The 19,893-nt window shown below is 46.2% G+C and overlaps 2 protein-coding genes across 2 annotated transcripts; both read left to right on the top strand.

Moving 5' to 3' along the window:
• Window positions 1–1,694: 1,694 nt before the first annotated feature.
• MRGBP (MRG domain binding protein) lies at window positions 1,695–6,685 on the top strand. Its single transcript, XM_036395825.2, has 5 exons — window positions 1,695–2,147; window positions 3,039–3,160; window positions 3,700–3,781; window positions 4,269–4,346; window positions 5,355–6,685. Exons 1-5 carry the CDS (start codon window positions 1,925–1,927, stop codon window positions 5,543–5,545), a joined length of 696 nt encoding a protein of 231 aa, XP_036251718.1. The 5' UTR covers window positions 1,695–1,924; the 3' UTR covers window positions 5,546–6,685.
• A 1,154-nt stretch (window positions 6,686–7,839) lies between these two features.
• On the top strand, window positions 7,840–18,455 carry OGFR (opioid growth factor receptor). The gene is made up of 8 exons (XM_036395588.2): window positions 7,840–8,130; window positions 11,685–11,729; window positions 12,415–12,477; window positions 12,762–12,846; window positions 13,196–13,274; window positions 13,726–13,792; window positions 14,072–14,220; window positions 15,016–18,455. The coding sequence occupies exons 1-8, from the start codon at window positions 7,921–7,923 to the stop codon at window positions 16,367–16,369; spliced, it is 2,052 nt and encodes a 683-aa protein (XP_036251481.1). The 5' UTR covers window positions 7,840–7,920; the 3' UTR covers window positions 16,370–18,455.
• Window positions 18,456–19,893: the final 1,438 nt, after the last annotated feature.

Below are 19,893 nucleotides of genomic sequence, written 5' to 3'. Positions count from 1 at the left end.
AATGATCAATATTGATCAAAACCAATCAACTTTATATCAAACGATCCTCTTGTAACAAGGAGAAGGGTTGCAGGGCTTGGGACATCCTTCCACCGTGGCAGTTTTCGAGTAAGCACGGGGGCGGCCGAGGTTTGCCGGGCAGCAGGGCTGACCCCCAGCCCTGCTGTGACCCCCAGTTCCCATCCCAGTCCAGGGGTCTCAAAATGCAGAGCAGAGCCCTGCAGAGCTCATGGGGATGGCAGCACTCTGCTGCCTCCACGACCGGGCCCAAGATGAAATAAACATGGGCAGGAGACTTTTCTCCTTTGCAATGCTGTTATAAATTATCAAATCGTGAGCCAAAATTATCAAAAATTTAGCAAAGATTTATTAATTTGTCTGCGAGACCAAAGTTCGGTCTTCGAAAACACCACAGCCAAAGATACAGTGTCGAGCCTGGGGTCGACACCGGGTGAACCTGGGTCTGACCTCCAGAGTGTCAGTCTCCCCCTCGGTTCACAAATGCTGCTTCTTGCAGCAAGGTTTTATACAGTTTATTCTGCCCGAGGCAAAGACGACCGAATTTCCTTTGTATCTCTTCACATGCATCGCTGTTTGTTTCCATGTGCAGAGCTGGACAAAAGCTGGGTCCAGGTGTGTAGTCAGCGACAATAGGCTCCGGGAAGCCGTGTATTCAGATGTATCAGTTTGGCACCGCTGACTGTCTTGATAGATGCAAGGCGATAATCGCTCTTGGGTGGCTCCCGACAAGTCGAGAAACCGGTGATTATCACCCTGGAAGCTTCTATTCTTATGTTAAGGCGTCGATGGTCATCTTAACTTGTGTCCGGGAACTAGTTGAATCTAAAGAGACAGCTGCTCCCGGCTGGGATGGTCAAAAGACATGCTTTCGGATTTCACAATATTTTATACAATACATTAATAGCATGAATTATCCCTATCATATATTACAATGCCTTTATTAAAAGTGATCAGCTCGGGTGGGGAGAACCAACAGGTCCGCGCTCACGCCGCCGCTGTTCCCAGGGGTGACTCAGAGCAAGAGTACGGCTTTGGCCACTGGTCTGTGGGCAGAGCTGGGGATTCCGTCCTCACGAGAGCTCGGAAAAATCCCTTGTTCACTTTTTTGGTTTGACTCCCAGGGTCCTGGCTCTAGCCGGGGTCCTTCCGTGGCTAGGGGCAAAAAAGGGTCTCAGCGTCTCTCAGGCTCTGGGCTTTGTTCCTCACCTCCAGACATCACTTTGATCTCTTAATTTTGTGTTGGCTCGTTGTTTTAGGGGTTTTTGGCTAGGTTTGGTGAGGGGTCTCTCCCGCTGCGTGCTGGATCCGATATCATTTGCACGTTGACTCCATGTCCCTTCTCCTCCACCGTCTGGGTGTCATCCTCCAGGAAGCAGCAGGGTGTCACTCGACAAAAGGCGGAATTCTTAACCATCAACGACAGGTAGTTAACGAAAACGACCGGTGATTACAATAACAAACAGTTAGAACTCCACCCTGGCAGCAACTGGTCCAATCTGCTCACTCTGCAACCTTTCTAAAAAAAATCGGCAGCTTTTTTTACTTATAAAACAAGAGACCCTGAAACACATCCGCGGTGTTCCAGAGGCAAGGCACTTCCAGAGGCCTGTAATGCGTTCTTTCCCCAGTTGTTCCCCAAGCTCTTCCCAGCGCTCCACCACGCTGTTCCCAGCAGTCCCCGAGCCTCCTCCCGGCCCGAGCCGCGGCCTCGCCCGTCCCTCAGAGCCGGTGCTGGTGCCCCGCTCCCGCCTCCGGCGCTGCGAGCGCGGGGCGGCCCCGTCCGGAGGAGCCCCCCCGACCCTGCGCGGCCCCGCCGAGGCTCCCCCGCCCCAGGCCCGGCCCCGGCGCGGCCGTGCCCGGCTCCCAGGCCGGCAGGAGCCGCTGCGGGCGCGGCGCGGCGGGGATGAGCGAGGCGGAGGGCGGCTCGGCCGCCGCCGTGGAGAAGCCGCCGCTGCCCGTGGCCGGGCCCGGGGCGGCCGCGGCGGTCGCTGCCGCTGTTGCAGCCGCGGCGGCGGCGGCGGCGGCCGGGCCGGAGCCCGGCGCGCCGGCGGAGGAGGCGGCGGTGGTGTGGAGCCCGGAGGTGGAGGTGTGCCTGTTCCACGCCATGCTGGGCCACAAGCCCGTAGGTGAGCGCGGGCCGCGGCCTCCGGGAGCGGCGGGGGCCGGGCCTGGGAGCGGAGCGGGGCCGGGCGGGGGCTCCCGGGCGGCTCCACGAGCCCCCGCGCCCGCCCTGCAGCCGGGCCGGGCCCGCGGGGCGCGGCGGGGCCTGGGGAGGGAGCGCCGGGCCCGCCGGGCCCCTGAGGCCGCCGGGTGAGCGGCTGCCCTGCGCTTCCACAGCAGCGCAGAGCGCTGGATCCCTGCTTGGGCAGGGTCATTGCAGAGCACATGGCACGGGATTGTGTCCAGGCCGCTCTGGAACGTCTCCTGTGAGAGAGGCTCCACAGTCTCTCTGGGCAGTGTGCTTCAGTGCTCGCAGTAAAGAAGTTCTTCCTCGTATTCAGGTGGAGCTTCCTGTGCATCAGTTTCTGCCCATTGCTTTATGTCCTATTGCTCTTGGCACCCCCCTTTAGATATTCATAAACATTGTTGATGTCCCCTCTTAGAAATCTCATCTGGAGAGTGAACAGGCCCAGCTCTTTCTGCTTTTCATTGTCCGGGGGATGCTCCAGTTCCTCCTCTGTTGCCCTCAGTGGAGCCACACCTGGAGCTCTGTGTCTCTCTGTACTCAGGAGCCCAGAACTGGACACAGCACTCCCTCTATATCCCTTGGGATGTTTCTCACATAGCCCCTCTAAAAGCTCTGTGTTAGAATTACCCACAGGGGCACCCTCAGCTCCCTAGAGAACAGCACCTGCAGTGTAGGGTGAAAGATAAGCCTGGCCAGCTGTCTCTCCTGTAATATATTGATTCCTTGTAACATGGCTTTTTTAATTTATAAGTAAATAAATTTCTTTATATCTCTAAGTGTCATAAATAAAACTGCTAGCAGTGTTAATTGCACTGGGTTCTTCCCCCAGGCGTGAATCGTCATTTCCACATGATTTGTATCCGGGATAAATTCAGCCAGAATATCGGACGGCAGATCTCATCCAAAGTGATCTGGGACCATCTCAGCACCATGTATGATATGCAGGCTCTTGTGAGTATAAAGGGTTGGTGCTGCCACATGACTTCATAGAGTTCAGAAATTTTGCCAGGCCAAAATCACTGTGCCTGTCGTGCCTTTCATGGTACTTAGAATTAGGTGTCATTCCAGTGAGTTGATGGGGTTTTCCCTGAATAAAAAAGTATATGAAGTAGGAGACAATAAAACCTGCAGTGGCTTCTCAGGATTTTTTGGGGGTTTTTTGATACCATGTTCTATTAAAGTTGCCTAAATGCTGATCCAGGAAATGTTGATATACGTATATAAGTGTCAAATGAGAAAGTTACATAAGAAATTGCTATGTTTAGGTTCCTAAAATGAGCTCAAATGATCATGAGTTGTGATCTCAGGTATCCTGACCTCAGTAATCAGCTTGATATCAGAAACCTGCTGATTCTCTCTAACATCTGAGATGTCATGTTAAAAATTATTTAGTTCCTAATTGCATGTAAAATAGAACTTGAGATTGCATGTCAAAATTCAAATTAAAGTCTTTACCAGTCACTCACAGAGATCCTTCTTTTCTTTCTAAGCATGAATCTGAGATTCTTCCATTCCCTAATATAGAGAAGAATTTTGCTCTTCCTGATGAAATGATTCAAGAAGTGAGAGAAGGTGAGATGTGATTGCAGTCTCTGATTCTTGGTTGCTTTAATCTTATCTCAGAATCTTTAACAAAACTCCCCCCAAAAAGCATGTATTGTCAAATCTAATAGAAATGAGCAGGAGTTTGACAGAAATCTCAGGCTGAGCAGTGAGAGCTGGATTTTGAAATTTAGCTGATGTGTGTTATCCAAAGTAGAAACTAGAAAGTTCAAGCACCTGCCAAAGGACTTCTTGGGATATTTTAAACTTCAGTGGGATGTTTCTCAATTACTAGGTACACTAAAAATTCAGTGTAAAATCATAGTACAAATAAGACATTGCAATATATTTTGCCTGTTTAGCATTTCACTTTCTCATGTTAAAAATAATTTCTTGGCACTGAATTACTGCTGAACGTTGCATGGAATATGTGCAAACATGCAGAGGCTACTAATCCAGAAAAAGTCCACGTGGTTCTTTAAAACCATCTAACCATTGCCAACAATGCTTTCTGTAGGAAAAGTAATGATGGAAGAAGAAGTGAAAGAGGAAGTTTTAAAAGAAGAGATGGAAACGCATGCAGGTCCTGAAGAAGGTAATTTTGTAACTCTCTACTGTGTAATACGAGATTAAAACCCAACTGTAATTGAGAAATTAATGTTAAAATGTAAATCCAAATGCAGTGTACTTTGTGATTTGTACTCAGGCTTAGCCTGTGCTCATGCTAAGAACTTGACTAATTTAAGAGTGCACAGAGTAAGCAGCTGCTTATTGAAAAGATTTCTTCTTTGCTCCTAATGCATCTGTACAAAGTTGTATAGCTTTGGAGGTTTTTTGCTTTAATATGTACTTGACAAACCCCTGGGAGTCTGAAGGAATCTGGGGATCTCTGGAAGAAAGCGGAACTTGAATGCTTTGTGTTGGGAACTTTGTAGTCATGGGGGAAATAGGACCTAGAAATCAAAAGAGATTGTAAAATTGTGTGCTGAAATGGGAAGGTGGGCAGAGTGCTTATTTTATTTTATTCTCATTATCTTGCTGCTTTTAAATAAAAGGCTTGTTTTCCTAACACTTTGCTGTAGAACAAGTCAAATGTGAACAGTAGAGATCCTGCTATTTATCTTAACAGACAAAGCCAACTGCTATCTATATAATTTCATCATATTTATATCACTGAATAAGTGGTGTTTAAAGACTGTAATAAAAGATCTAAAATGTATTTTAAAATATATTAAATTTTTGGGTGTTCAGTTTTAAAATTATCTATGGTATCAAATGTAATGACTCCTGTTGATTATAAATTCCATAGATTGGTCCTATGTTTCTGTAGTTTCTTTTAATTATTTTAATACTAAGTGCTGTTTAATTCCACTCAATGAGTTTGATTTTTAGCCTGTCAAAATATATGCCTGTCTTTAAATCAAATAATAAAAGCAAGATGTGCCTTTCTCAGAGATTTTTTCTTAAGACTTAAATGATGGACAAGTATGCTGAGAGTCGATTGTTTTGAGAAGTTTTATGGAATATAAAGAAGTTTGATATCACTCTTGTTTGCCTTTGTGTATGACTCTGATCTGGAATCATTACTTTGGTCCTGTTTCAGTTTTTGCACCCTCTGGAAGTTTAGGAAAAACAACAGAAAAGCCAAGCAGCAAAGAGAAAGAGAAAACTTCATCAGATCCTGGATCCAAAGAAGGGTCTGATAAGAGGAAGCGCAACAGAGTCACCGAGAAGGTTCTCAATGCCAACAGCAACCCCTCGAGTCCCAGCGCCGCCAAACGACGCAGGACGTAGAGCTGAGGAGCAGTGACAAACTCTGGGATGGGAGGAGGGAGCAGGAAAAACAAGGAGCAGCACACAAACTTTGGGAGGAAGTGAAAGATACCTGAGCCAGTATTTGAGGAATCTGCGCATTGGCTCTGTCTCTCCTGGGGGGTTTCTGGGCAGCAGCGAGGAGCCGCCTCCCCCGGGGTGTGGGGACAAAGCTGGCAGAGGGGAGGGTGGGTGTGACAGTGCCAGGGCTGCATTTCAAACCAGCAACACACTCTGTGTCAGCACAGCTCGTGGGAAGAGTGTCCCACGGGGCACATGGGCCATCAAAAGCAGAGGTGGTTTCTGTAAATGTGATTTCTGCCATTGCTGTCTGTGACTTTTAGAGACCATCTGTGGGTAATGTTTGGCCATTTCCCTTCCATTTGTATCAAATGCCTCAATTTGTTGGTTCAGTAAAACTAAAATAATTCTAAATGCAGATGACCACTGCATTTGAAAGGTTCTGTTGCTCTCTTTGCTGGAGGAACCTCATTTCACCCTTTTTGATGTAAAATTTTTCAACCGTAAGTAAAGTGAAAATTATAATGCCTTTAGCCCAAATACTTAGAAAGTGTCCTAAATATCTGATGATGACACACGGTTTTGTAAGGGATCAGCTGAGCTATGCCTGAATGTGGAGGTGTTGCTTCATCCATTTGTAATACAGTAGTGTATGACAGTGGGGTTTGTACTTAATTATTTATTTTTTTAAAGCAGTTTTAGTATATGTGAATGGAATTGGTTTTCCAAAATGTTTGTTTTGTTCTACAACTGAAGAATCTTGCTGACATTGTAATGCTTATCTTTTATATGCTAGAACATTGAGATTTGATGAAGTTCCTATTTTTGTGTTGTCAAAAGATGGATCGCAGTCAACACACACCTGTTAAATGGTGAATGAAGCAGGCTGAAATGGTACTGAATTTGTTTCACTATATTAACTATCAGTTAATAAAAAGAAGAATTACTTCTTGATCTTTGAGTATTGCCGTCAAGGTGAGGCACTTGGAATCTTCTCACTTTTTGGTTGTATTCTAGGTACATAGCCAAGTTCTTGTCTGCCTAATTTGCTTATCTTGTTTTATACAAAGAATAAATTTGACTTGTTTTTATTTTACTAAATGACAGTTGTTGTGTGACTTGATTAAAATCTGGCCCAACTTATTTTAGAAGTAATTTAGCATGAAAGCATTGATTACTGTGTCACAATCTACATAGATTTTGGCCATAAAGTGCTGATTTTGGAACTCGAGTCTCATGATCCTGTGGGCAAATCCTTCTCATCCATAGGATTCTAATCAAAAAGTTTTGCTCTACCAATGAAATGTTTATGCAGCTTGAAGTAGAAATATGTCGACAATGGCGTGTACTGGTGCAACCACTCAGCACCAACCTCATAGCACGGAAAGTCCACTTGGGGATTTCACAGTCAATGCAGCCATGCCGACTTTTTAGGAATTGTTTGGATGTGAAGTTGAGTATCAGCAAATGTAAACACTTTGCTTGTTGCCCCCTTCACTTTCAGAGTGCTGGCTTTTTGGGAATGCTGTTCTTTGATCCCTGTTCTGTCCAAGGCTGGCAATGATATTCTCTGATCCCTGTTCCTGTCCGAGGCCGGCAATGCCGTTCTCTGATCCCTGTTCCTGTCCAAGGCCGGCAATGCCGTTCTCTGATCCCTGTTCCTGTCCCAGGCCGGCAATGCCGTTCTCTGACCCCTGTCCCCGTACAAGGCTGGCAATGCCGTTCTCTGATCCCTGTCCCCGTACAAGGCTGGCAATGCCGTTCTCTGACCCCTGTCCCCGTACAAGGCTGGCAATGCCGTTCTCTGACCCCTGTCCCCGTACAAGGCTGGCAATGCCGTTCTCTGATCCCTGTTCCTGTCCGAGGCCGGCAATGCCGTTCTCTGACCCCTGTCCCCGTACAAGGCTGGCAATGCCGTTCTCTGATCCCTGTTCCTGTCCGAGGCCGGCAATGCCGTTCTCTGATCCCTGTTCCTGTCCAAGGCCGGCAATGCCGTTCTCTGATCCCTGTTCCTGTCCAAGGCTGGCAATGCCGTTCTCTGATCCCTGTTCCTGTCCGAGGCCGGCAATGCCGCTCTCTGATCCCCGTCCCGAGTCCCGCTCCCTCCGCTCCGCCCGGGGCCCGCGGGCGGTGCCGGATCCCCCGGGCGCGGTGCGGGCGGGCGCAGAGCCCGCGCGGGCGGTGGCCAATGGGGCGCGGCGGCGCAGGAAGGGGGCGGGGCGTGCCCGCGCTTCCGTCCCCCTGTTCCCCCCCACGCGTGCCCGGGCTTTGTGCGCGCGGGCGGTCCCGCCGCTACATCCCGGTCCCTTTCGCTTTCCCTTTCTCTTCGCCTTCCCATGGCGGCCTGGTACTCGCTCAGGGCGGAGGAGGACGAGGCGGAGGACGAGGCGGACCTCTGGAAGTACGACTCCACCTGGGAGGGGGAGGAGGAGGAGGAGGAGGAGGATGGCGGCGGAGGCGAAGCAGAGGGAGCGGCGGCGGAGGATCTGGAGGATGCGGGGGAGCCTGCGGAGCAGGGCCAGGTGTGCGGCTGGTGGTACGGCCAGGTGCGTGTGGGGACACGGGGACAGAGCGGAGCCTGCGGGGCACGGCCAGGTGCGTGAGGGACACGGGGACAGAGCGCAGCCTGCGGGGCGGCACGGCCTGAGGGGAGCCCTGCCAGCCCCTTCCCGGCCCTTCCTTGCCCGTTCCCCGGGCAGAGCCGCTGCTCGCTGCCTGCTCGGTGCCAGGCGAGGCTCCGCGGCCCTCGGGGGATCCGCGGCACGGAATTTGTCCTCATCTTGGGGAAGCAAATCCCCTGGAGGAGCAGGGTTTACGGGGTTGCTGTCACTTCATGTCTCCTCAAGATCGGTTACATTGCCATGAGCTGGGCGATGTAATTTTAATTTGTTTTTCCTCACCGCTCCCTATGATGTGGGTGCTTTATCCCATAAGTACAGGTGGTGTGTGGCACCTGCCTGTTCGCCCCTGCTGATGGCTGCTGGGTTTGACGTTATGCCATTGATGTTCTTCTAAGTTTTTGGTTGGTATCCTCAGCTTTGTGTGGTGGCTCTGCCATGCCATCAATAAAAATCCATTATATAACACCTGCTCAATTTTAAAAATGAGCTGTAACTCTTTATTTCTCGTAGACGTGTTTTATTTCTTAGGGAACGGGTGTAGAGCAACTTTGAAAACCAAAAAAAACGGTGTGCTTTAGAAACTAGAGGTACGTGTGCAGTTTTGAGCAAGGTGCAAAACACAAGCACTTGTGTCTGGTGCCTTAAAATAATGTTTATTTGAAACAAAATTAATTTGTTAGTCTTATCTGAGGTTTCTGTTAGTTTCAGTGGATTTCAGTTTGACATTGGGGGTCAGTAATTTCTTCTCCAGCATTGCTTTGGTAAATACAGCTTTATCCTTTTCAGTACTTCCTATGCCAGGCAAAACACACTACAGTCCTTTAACTCCTCCCCTTTCTGAGAAAGGGAAAACACTGCTTCACTTTGAGTTTCATTTCTGCAGCTCGTCCTTATCTTTAGAATATAAATAGGCAGATAGGGCTTTCTAATGAATATACTTTTAAAAGAGCTTGATATTGAAGCTTCCTTTTTTTTTTTTCCTTGATAAACATTAAAATAGAAATAACCACTTTTGAAGGAACAGTAAATTGTCTGTGCACATAGATCTGGGAAAGGCCAAAGGTATTTTGAGTGGAATAGCTGTAATTCTGAAGGGAAGAGGTGGAGATTTCCTTTGAAGTTTTTTGCATTGTTCGAGTGCACCCTATCAACTTTTCCTTTGTACGTGGCTGGACTTCACAAGCTTTAATAACTCCAGAACATTCCCATTGTTCTGTTTGAATGTGTTTGTTCTTCAGGTTTTCCTTAGAGCAGCTCTGGATGGTGACAACTGTAAAAGCAAGGACCATTTTTCACTCCAGTGAGTGAACTTTTCCAGCTTTGCCTTACAAAGGAGGATGTTGTCTTTGAGACAGCGCTGAAATATAATTCTGCATTTTTAAATAGGAGCTCTTCCTTCAGTGATGAATGTGTAGGCACCTCTCTCTGGCAGTGTCCAGTGTAAGGGCACTGAGAATGAATGCACAAAGAAGCAGTAAATCTTCTGCTAGCCATTTATGCCTTTGCAGCCTGTCAAAGGCATGTATCAATTTCCCAAACTTGTTCCTTACTTCTGCTTATTTTACACTAATTTTCATTCTTCTCCCCTCAGCTTGGATGGTTTTCTTTATGCCTGAAGCAGATACAGTCTTTCTTTGGTATTGAGGTTAGAGTTTTTTATTTTTATTTTCGCTATGGGCTTTCAAAATAAAGTTCTGCTTCTGTCTTTGCATTTCACTTTGTCTCTGAGTGTTCACAGCCTGAAGTTCCTGCAGGTGTGTCTTTCCAGCTCTTTTGCATTTCAGTGCCTTCAGCTTCTATGGGTGAGCTTTGGAAACTTTGGGGGTTGTGTTCATTTTAAGAAGTTCCCTCTGAGACTGCTGTAACACCTGGAGTTCATGATCAGCTGTTTTAATAACAAACCTATGGGCCTGCCTCCTCCTAAATCTGCATCAACAAAAGGTTTCAGTCACTCTTCTGGACTCTTATCTTTCATGCTCCTGTGCCTTGTTCACAGTCTGCATCCCCTTTGGTTCCAGCAGCTTTCCTGCTGGTTTCTCAGCCAGATCCTCTTTCTGTCACCCTCTCCTGGTTATGTTCTCTGCTTCCCTTTGCCTTTCCCACAGCAGTGCACATTCTGCCTGGTGTGATGCAGGTTTGGTGTGTGAAACCCACTCAGTTTTGCTGTGAGACAAAAAGGTGTTGGATTTCTACAGAGAGGTTTCAGCCTTGCTGTTCAGTTTGTGTTTCTTACCTGGAAAGAAAGGCCTTAAGTTTGGTACAGACCCAGGAAGAGCACCTGCTTGGAGGAGCAAAGCTGAGTTTTGCTCTCTTTGCTTCCCCATCTTGTTCTCTGGATTGCTGTGCTCCAGGTTGCCTTTTCCCTGGATCTGGTTTCCTTCTGGACAGGCCTTCTACAGCCTGTAGATGCAGATGGCATTGCATCTGTCTCTGTACCTTCAATGACTCTTCAGCAAACCCCTTCTCTTTCTAAGTGGGATCCAGTCTGCTGTTCTCCTGTCCCACCTGACTGTCTTCAAGGATGTTATTTAGAACCTTAAATGTAAAGAATTTCTGGGATTATTTGGTAATTGGGAACAAAATTGGCATTAATGCCACATGACTGTCATCAGGGCAACTGAATGGGTGACTTGTTTACAGCAAGGTGTTACAAATGTAGACCAATTCCTGCCCTAATAATAAATGAACTAGTGATCAGTGTTAGAAAGTGATTTTATTTTTCTCTTGTGCATGTGATGTTAAGAAATATCAAATGAGGTTATGAAGTAACTTGGAGGAGTTTTTGCTGCTTCTTTCTTCTAAATTTCATTTAATGCTTGTTTTGCAAGATTCTGCACATCTTACACCCATTTCCCAACTTCCCTGTTGTCTCTGTGAGCTGGCATTGAACCCCCTGGCTGTGCTGTGCTTTGGGTGCCTTCTATTCATGAGCAGTCTTGTTCCTTTTGGTGGTTCTCAATTCACAGAACACTGTAATAAAATCCTGTCATGGTTTGGGATAAGATGGTTCAGCACTCAGCAAGATTGCACCTGTCTATGTTGCTTGTGAAATGTAACAAAATCCCTTATCACTGAGGTAATCAAATGTATAAATAAATAAATATGTATATATTTCAGTTAAAATGCACTTTAAACTAAGGCATACGTGGAACTTCTATTTCCATGAAGTAGTTCAGAGGGGAAAATAAAGCTGTTCTTTGTGAGCTCTGTCTAAATGTGACACTTGGAATGAATCTAGCACATCTGTGATGAGAACCTGGTGCCTATTCATGTGGCACCACAGGTTTTTCTCTGAAGCAATTTGAATTATGCATAAAATACAGTGAATTCAGCTGTAACTAGGTAAATCTGTCACTTGGCAACTAATAAGGATCCTGTGAGTCACTGCTGTGGGTATTCTCATTTTGTATCTATTTTTTTTTATTTTCTTAGTGAAGTTTGGTTTCAAAATGTTCCGACTAAATGTTTTCTATTTGCAGGATCAAAGCTCAAATTCCTCACTGCTGTCTTGGGGGGGTTCTCAGGTAGGCTTGACATAAAATTTGGTTACGTGGAAAGATGGGTAATAATGAAGGTTATGATTGGAAGAGAAGTCCAATACAATAAATATCTAATGTGACCATGTGGCTCTGGTGCTATCCACTGTCTAAATCAGCAAGGTTGATCTTGAGCATAAAGCAAAGATGAAGAAAACTTTTATTTCAGCAAGGTCTGCAGGGAATGAGAATCTTGAATGCAAGGGATATTTCTGTGTCCTAAATTCTACAATTTTAAGGTCTAGCCTCTGTCTTCACTAGGGTTTGTAGCAGCTCAGAGACATGTCTTGTTTTGAAACCTTTGAGTTAAGGAAAAACAATCCCATTTTCATATTTGGGATCTCCAGCTTGTTCTGATCTTTTCCATTGGCAAACCCAAGTGGGATAAAAGATATACATAAAACATAAAAACCTTGATTAATAAGATGAGAAGGAAAAAAAGTATTTTGGTGACAGGAGATGGTGTTATCTTCTCTTAGTTTAAATTTGTCTTCAGGAATGCAGAGACATGACTACAGCACCAGTCTGGTTGGTTTTGGGAGTGCTGGGAGTGCAGAGGACGTGCAGGGGAACCTGTGTGAGGTGCTGAAGTCAGTCAGAACATTATATAATGTTACTTCATTTTGCAGAAGGTGATTTTATTCTGAATCTCTGCTCTGTCTCTTCTCTGCAGTGCAGCGGGAGGCGCAACTGGACCGCGGCGAGAGACCTGCAGAGATACAGAAACCATTACCCAGTACGTGCTCCTGGGGCTGCTCCTCACCACTCCTGCTGCAGCAACTGTTCCTACATCTGGGAGCACTCTTTTGCCTTTGCTTTACAGGCTCAGCACCTTCCAAGGATTCATTTGTGAGGGGGAAGGGATGATGTGCATGTGGGTGCATCAGAAACAAGCTGCTACTTTCCAAAGCACATTTTTGAGGATTTAGCTTGAAACGTATAGGGAATGTGAGGGAAAGCAAGGAGAACTATTGCCTTTTAAAGGGTTGCTGTTTGTTCATTTCTTGTTCTCATCTCCAGGATTTGAAAGAACCAGAGAATGACGAGGATGAAGAGATGGAGAACTTAAACTTTTACAAAAATAAGATGCCTTTTGTGCCCTACGGTGAGTGCCTTGTGTGGTGGCTGCTTTATGCCATCTGCTGCAGCTGGGTGATGAAAGAGTAGTTTCATCCATGTGAGACAATAACAAACCAAACCAAGGAACTAACCAAAACCACCACCCAAACCAATAAAAACCCATCAAGAACTTAAATTTTTAAACATTCCTGCTGTATTTTCCTTAGTATTCTGGTGGTAGGAAACAAAGGTATTTTTCTGGCTGGTTGTCTTGTGGGAGGAGCTAATGCTTGTGTGTAAATATCTGGGTTAGGATAGTGAGCTGTGTGGAGCGACTGACTGGCTAACTTTAATTTGGTGTCACTTCTTGCCTGACCTTTTCCTTTTCCTTGCAGGTGTGACTATTGAAACACTGCTCTCATCTTGGGGGGACAAGTATGAAACACTGGAAGAAAACCATTCCTACATACAGTGGTAAATTGTTTGCATGAACACAGTGCCTCTCTAGCTGTGCCTCTTTTAAGTGTCAGGTGGATCTGTGTTACTGATTTCAGCTTCACACGTGGCCCAGAATTACTTCAGTTAGTTGAGGTGCACTCCTGAGGAAGCAAAGCACTAGAAGTCCTGAAAGCACAGGTTTCTAGTGCAGCTGTTGCAGTAGATCTCAATCATTTATGGTATTGTGGCACAAAGTTAAGGCAAAGAGAGAGATCCACATAAGCAAAGTTTTTTGTTATTAGTGTAGACAATACTTTTATGGGAGGAGTTTACTAGAAAATGACTTCTATGTCCCTAAGGATGGGAGTTCTCCAAGAGCTGCCTGTGATACCACAAATTTTGGAATCTGTTTTGGTTTTAACAAGTTGGGTACCCTGGGTTGGATATCATCTTTGCTCATCTGACCTGAAGATTCCTTTTTCTTCAGGCTGTTCCCTTTACGTGAACGTGGGATGAATTGGCATGCCAAGCAACTCACCTGTCAAGAAATCCAGGTATTTATTCTAAGCTTTTGTCTCTTTTTAATTTGAGATCTGAAGGGTGTTAAGATTTCCCCTAAATACCTTATATTTGAAGTCTAGTGTTTTTTTCCTGTTGTTTCCTTGTGTTTTTAGTGTGCACAGAGCTCACAGTGAAGCATTTGCCTGTCTTGTGTCAGCAGTGAAATGCTAGTGATACAATCAACCCTTGTTTAGAATTCAGGTGCCACTTAATCTGGTGCAGGTAATTAGGGAGTTGCATTTTTTTTTCTAATTGCTGTGTCCTGTTTTCAGGCCTTTAGGAAGTCCAAGGAAGTCATGGACAGGTTTTTACGTGCTTACAAGCTCATGCTGGGATTTTATGGAATCAACCTGGTCAATGAAGAAACTGGAGAACTTGAGAGAGCAGAGAATTGGTGTGAACGATTTGAAAACTTGAACAGGTGATTGTGTTGATGCTGTTGAGCATTTACTGCAGCCAGGCACTTCTTTGAAGGGGAGAAAAAAGTCTAAGCCTAGGAAATCCCCAGCCATTGAGGAATGGAGACTTTTGTTGATAAATGTTATCTAGTAAAAGTATTTTTAACTTTTATTCTGTTAAGCTACAAAATAGAAGTCTTTCCATATGGTTCCCTGGTTGTTTATGAAGCACCCTTAATGTGTGTAAAATGCTGTGAGTCCTTGTGTGAAAAGTGCTCTGCAAATGGGATGGTTTTATATTACTGCAGGTTTTGTGGAGTAACAACCCTTCCTGGTAATATTAACCTCTTGAAAGGAGTGAGCATAATCATAAAAGAAAAACAACTTGAAGTCTGTCAAGTACTAAAATAAAAAAGGAAAAACCATCTGTGTCTAGCTTAAGTCCTGAGGTTTTTGCAGCATCCTTTCATGCCTGTATTCTCAACACTGCAGGCTCTCTGTCAGGGGCAGGACTTGTGTATCTGCCCCAACATGGTGGTTCTTACCTACTGGTGGCTGATTCAGAAAGCCAGAACCTTTCCAAGCAGCTGATGATGATGAATCCTATCAGCCCAGGGAGGGTTAGGAAGGAGCTGCTGAAGGCAAACAGCAGCACTGGGTGCCTTAAAAGTAAGCCCATCTGTGCTCCCATTTGCATTGTCAAACAGTCTTCAATGGCTCACAGTCAGTAAATGATAAAACATTTTCCAGATGTCCCAGAGGTTCACAGTGACTTGTAAGACTTTCCCTTGATAGCTTTGCTTATCTGTTTCCTCCAGGTTCAGCCACAACAATTTGAGGATTACTCGTATCCTGAAGTGCCTGGGGGAGATGGGATATGAAGACTATCAAGTGCACTTGGTGAAGTTTTTCCTCACAGAAACTCTTGTTGAGGAGACATTACCAAATGTCAAGAGAAGTGCCTTGGATTACTTCCTGTTCACTGTCAGAAGCAAAGAAAAGAGGAGGGAACTCATCCACTATGCTTGGCAACACTTCAAACCTCAGAGCAGCTTCGTGTGGGGGCCTCATGACAAACTCCAAAAGTACAGACCCCGCTCTGCCAAGGCACAGCTGCACCAAAGGCCTGAGGACAGACAGGACACTCAGTATCAAAAATGTGATCCTGTGGAGAAGGATCAGAACCAGTGCTCAGAAGTGGAACAGAAAGCTGGAGATGCTGTGGAGTTGCAGCCTGCAATGAGTGATGAACATGTAAAGGAGAAGATAAGCAAATGTGTTTTGAAGGCAGATGATGAAGAGGAAAAAGAAGCTTCATTTGGCCAGCTGGAGGAAGAGGAGTTAAAAAATGAAGCTGAAGAAGGGCAGGGTACTGCAGAGAATGATTGCACAAAGGAGAGCAAGAAGAGAAAACTGAATGCAGGTTTGGCAGATGCTAAAGGCGATGGATCATTGAAAAACTCTGCTGATATTGAAAACATTTCCCATAATCTGGGAGAGTGTGCAATTGATGCAGAGATCCCCTGCTCAGAGCCAGTCTCCCAGGCAGAAGAGGATCAGGAGGCTCTGAAGGAGGATGATTCAAGCACCAAAGAGCCGGCGGCGCCGGAGGCCGCGGACGCGGCTGTGAAACGCAGGAAGGTTGATAAAAAAACATCCAGAGGCAAACAAGTGAGCTTGGCCATAAACCTGAGCATGGGGCCCTCAGCCTCTGCTGCCAAGGCAAATCCATCTGCTGCTAAAGGTGAGGCTGGAAAAGGAAGTGTCAGTGAGGAAAATGCAGCTGTGGAAGTGCCAAGTGAGAAGGGGGGTGGTGGTGATGGAGATGGTGAAGCTGCGAGACCCCCAGCTGCTTCCAGGACTGGCTGCACTGCTCCAATCAAGGATGGCTGGAAGCCCAGTGGAGATCAAAACTCAGTGGGAGGTGATCAGCACCACTGCAACAGCAAACTCCTGGAGGGTAAAAGTGAATTAGGTGGGGTAGGAGAGGTGGAAAAGGCAGGTGAAAAAGGGCAAGCAGAAGACACAGACAAGAAGCAAGCTCCAGAGAGTCATGAGCAGAGCATAACACCCACTTGTCCTGAAGAAAACAGTGCTAAGGTCCCACCAGAAGAAGGTGAAGGCTCTGAGAATGGAGCAGAGCCTGGTGGAGAGCAGGGAGCAGCAGAGTGAGAGCAGCACAGTGAGCACCTGAGCCAGCAGAGATGGCACTGCCCTGTACTGGGAGCCAGCTTTGGTGGCTTGGAGAACTGAATAAACTTCCTTTGGGATGATCCAGCTGGCCCCTGTCTCACTTTCACCCTTCCATGATTTTTTAATCATCTCTAGTAAACTCAGTGAGATCCAGATCTTGGGTACCCTAAAGAGGAAAACTTAATTTACTCATCTTCATGGACAGGCTGTGTCCTGTTGCTGGGTTTTATCTGATGTTCAGGGCTATCTTGGAGCAACGGGGATTTTTGCACTTTGCTTTGATTCTGATTACGTCCCTACTGAAAGAGAAGAGGAAAACTGATCTGTCTCCTTGTTTGAATTACCTAAGTATTTATTAAAGACACGATTTTTAATGTAAAAGACAGCATGACCTAATTTGCCATGCCTTTCTACTGCTGTGTAACTTCTGTTTGTTACTGTGAAAGGCTGTACCTTCCCAGGAGTTTTTTCCTGGCAAAATTGCTGTTTCTCTAAAAGAGATGAGTATATGGATTTCACATGATGTCAATGTAGTTGCCTCTCTTCCTCTAAGGAAGGTAGGTTTGGCTTTAGACTGGGATAGATCTGTAGCCAAAATATGTCTCTGACCAGTATGAACCTTTGTGTAGAGATTCTGTTCTCTTGAGGTGCAAAGTGCTGAGTAATTCTCTTTATCCCCACAGAGGTTGCTTTGTAGTTCTTGTTAGAGTTAAGACTACAAATTGCCTGCTGCTTTCTAAGAGAAAAAGCTCCAGGTTTTGCATAAAACTGTTTAGAGCTGCTCTTCCTTCCCCGTGTTTTCCAACCCCTTTAGAGTCTTCCACAGATTTTTTTGTCCATGACTGTTTCAGAGGCTCTCATTTCTCAGTTGCCAAAGCAGCACAAATATTTCCCAGTGCATTTTTTTCAGCCTTAGCTGGTAATTGGCAGTGGCCTGGGGAGGCTCTTTCCTGCAGGCCCATGGCTGAGGTTTGATGTGTCAGATCCAGCCTGTTTCCCTCTTAGGGCAGGATTGCTTTGCCTTTAATGTCAGACAGCCAGGGCATGCTCCAGTGCAGCATGTCTGGAAACCACTGGGCTTTGTGGGGCAGTTAATTGAAACGTTAATTGGAGAGGCTGTGCTTGTCTGGTTCATTTATTTCCAGCCCTCAAGAATTTACTTTCAGACCTTGCCAGCTCTTTGCCTGCCTCTGTTCCTGACCTCCCTGTCAGCTGTTCTGCCACACTGCACAATCCTCCACCAGGTCTGAAGGAGCATTAAAACAGTTTAGCACCTTCACTCCTAAAAATTTACAACAGAGGATCTGTTTCATGAAGCAGAGGAAATTGTTTCCAACAGCCTGAAGTCTGGACTTGCTGTTTGCTCAGGTTGTTTGGGTTGGTTTTGAGGTTCTTTGGTGCTGTTTGGTTTGTGTAGGAGATGGCCAGGGAGCAGATGCAGCAGCCTGTGCAATGTCAATGTTTTTCCTCTCTGCTACAGCTCTTAAGAAGCTTTATCTTTCAAGGAATTTGAGGGGTGATTTGCCTTCCCAGCCTGTAGGTTCTGATCCAGCATGCCACATATGTGTGTGGGAATAAAAGTCTGCAAGCCTAACATCTGATGTTCGTGGTCACACATGTACTGAAATAAGGCTTTAATATTTTTAAAATACTTCTTTCTTCTTAAGAACAGATGGAGGTAAATAGCCAATAAGAATACACTTAACTACAGATGGAAATACTTGAAGATGTTGAGTGAAAATTCTTTCCTAACAGATTCCTAAGAATTGTTAATTGTGGCTTTTGTACAGATTTTAGTAATTTTCTTATTTAATGAAATTTTCATTGTGATTATGTGGTCAGTTGGGGCATAGATCCTATATCTTGTTATGGTTTTGTGTTCAGTGGGATTTCACTCTGATCCCCAGCCTGGAGTGAGTGCTCAAACCAACCCCTTCCATCTCCTGCCAGGTTCACTTTTGGCTGTAGGTGTGTGTGGTGAGTTCACAAGGTGTTTGCCAGCACTCAGAGCTGTATCACGGAGTCTGTTATGTTAATTCCCCTATTAAAGCATGACTTTAAAGCATATCAGTTTCCTTTTATATTTTTCCATCTTTGAGGGTGGGATATGACCATGTATTTACCCAGCTCCCTGGAGCCATGAGCTGTTGCCTGTTTCCCCCCAACAAGAGGGTGCTCTGCTGGGCTCACCATGGCACACAGCTGCTGTTTCTTCCCTGTGGAGGTGCTGCCCAGTCTTCCTCCACCTCTAAAACGTGTCCAGTGAACGTTTCAGAGGAAAACACCCCCCATGCTGCTTGTTTTAATGATGTGCTTGGAAATCACAGAATTGCAGAATGGTTTGGGTTGGAAGGGATCTCAGAGTTTATCTTGGTCCAACCTCCCTGCCAAGGGAGACCTTCCACTGGACCAGGTTGCTCCAAGCCCCATCCAGCCTGGCTTTGAACACTTCCAGGGATGGGGTACCTGCTTGTTTCAGAATGTTTTGTGTTGCTTTTGCAGCTCTTCTCCCACAGGTGTTGTGCTCTGCAGTGCAAACCTGGACTCTGCTTGGAGCATCCCCTGGGGCTCCTGCCCAGCCTGGCTGTGGGAGCTTCACTTCAGGGGTTTTTATTCCCTTCAGGACACAAGAACAGGGGTGTCTTTGTGGTAATGAATTAAAAATTTCCTCTAAGCCATTGTGTCCCCTCAGCTGTGCTGCCTGTGGGTGTGGGATGGAGGGCTGCTGGAAATGTGGGATGGTCTTGAAGGTGAACACTCCCAGGGCCCTTCCAGTGCTGCTCCTGGGCAGGCTCCACCTGCTGCAGCCCCCAGCCCTGGCTTGCTCTGGGCAAGGTCTGGATCTCCTTTGCCTCCCCTCCTGCCACCAGCTGGCCTTAGTGTGGAGGTGGAGGTACAAGCTGGGCAAAGCTGCTCTCCCTCTTCGGGGTTTGGGCTGTCTAAGAAAGGATTCCAGTTACTCTGAAGCCATCAGAAGACTTAGAGACACACTTTCTGTCCCCAGCTATTCCACAGAACCTTGTGGGAACCTGGTAAATCTGAGCCCTTTATCCCTCTGCCAAAGCTCTAGGAATCCTGGCTGCTGGGGAGCTGGTCAGACAAACACTGTGTGCTCCTACAAGCCTCCTGTTGCACAGCTAAAATCAGGTATTTCCATTCCTCAGCTTTCCACTTCTCCTCTTGTGTTCCTAACCAGATGAGCTGTGTCATTTCAGCCTTGAGGAGTCTGGCCACCATTCCTCCCCACATCCAAGCCCTGCTTTGGATGAAATTGCCTTTAATCAATAAAGGGAATCATGAAGCTCATTGCAGGAGATGCATCTTCATCAATCTCCTGCCATTTGGGGTCACCAGGCAGGGAACTGTCCTCTTTCCTTCCTCACAGCCTTTCAGATATTTCTTTGTGCCTTTGAGAATGTTCCTCCTTTTCCCTTCCTCCTTGTACCTGTCTGTGATTGTGTTTTCTGACCAGCATTCATCATTTCTCAAGGAATCAGTGCTCT

This window comes from Molothrus ater, chromosome 17 (genome assembly GCF_012460135.2).
Source record: "Molothrus ater isolate BHLD 08-10-18 breed brown headed cowbird chromosome 17, BPBGC_Mater_1.1, whole genome shotgun sequence".
Taxonomy (NCBI): Eukaryota; Metazoa; Chordata; class Aves; order Passeriformes; family Icteridae; genus Molothrus; species Molothrus ater.
This window is presented reverse-complemented; position numbering and strand designations above follow the sequence as displayed.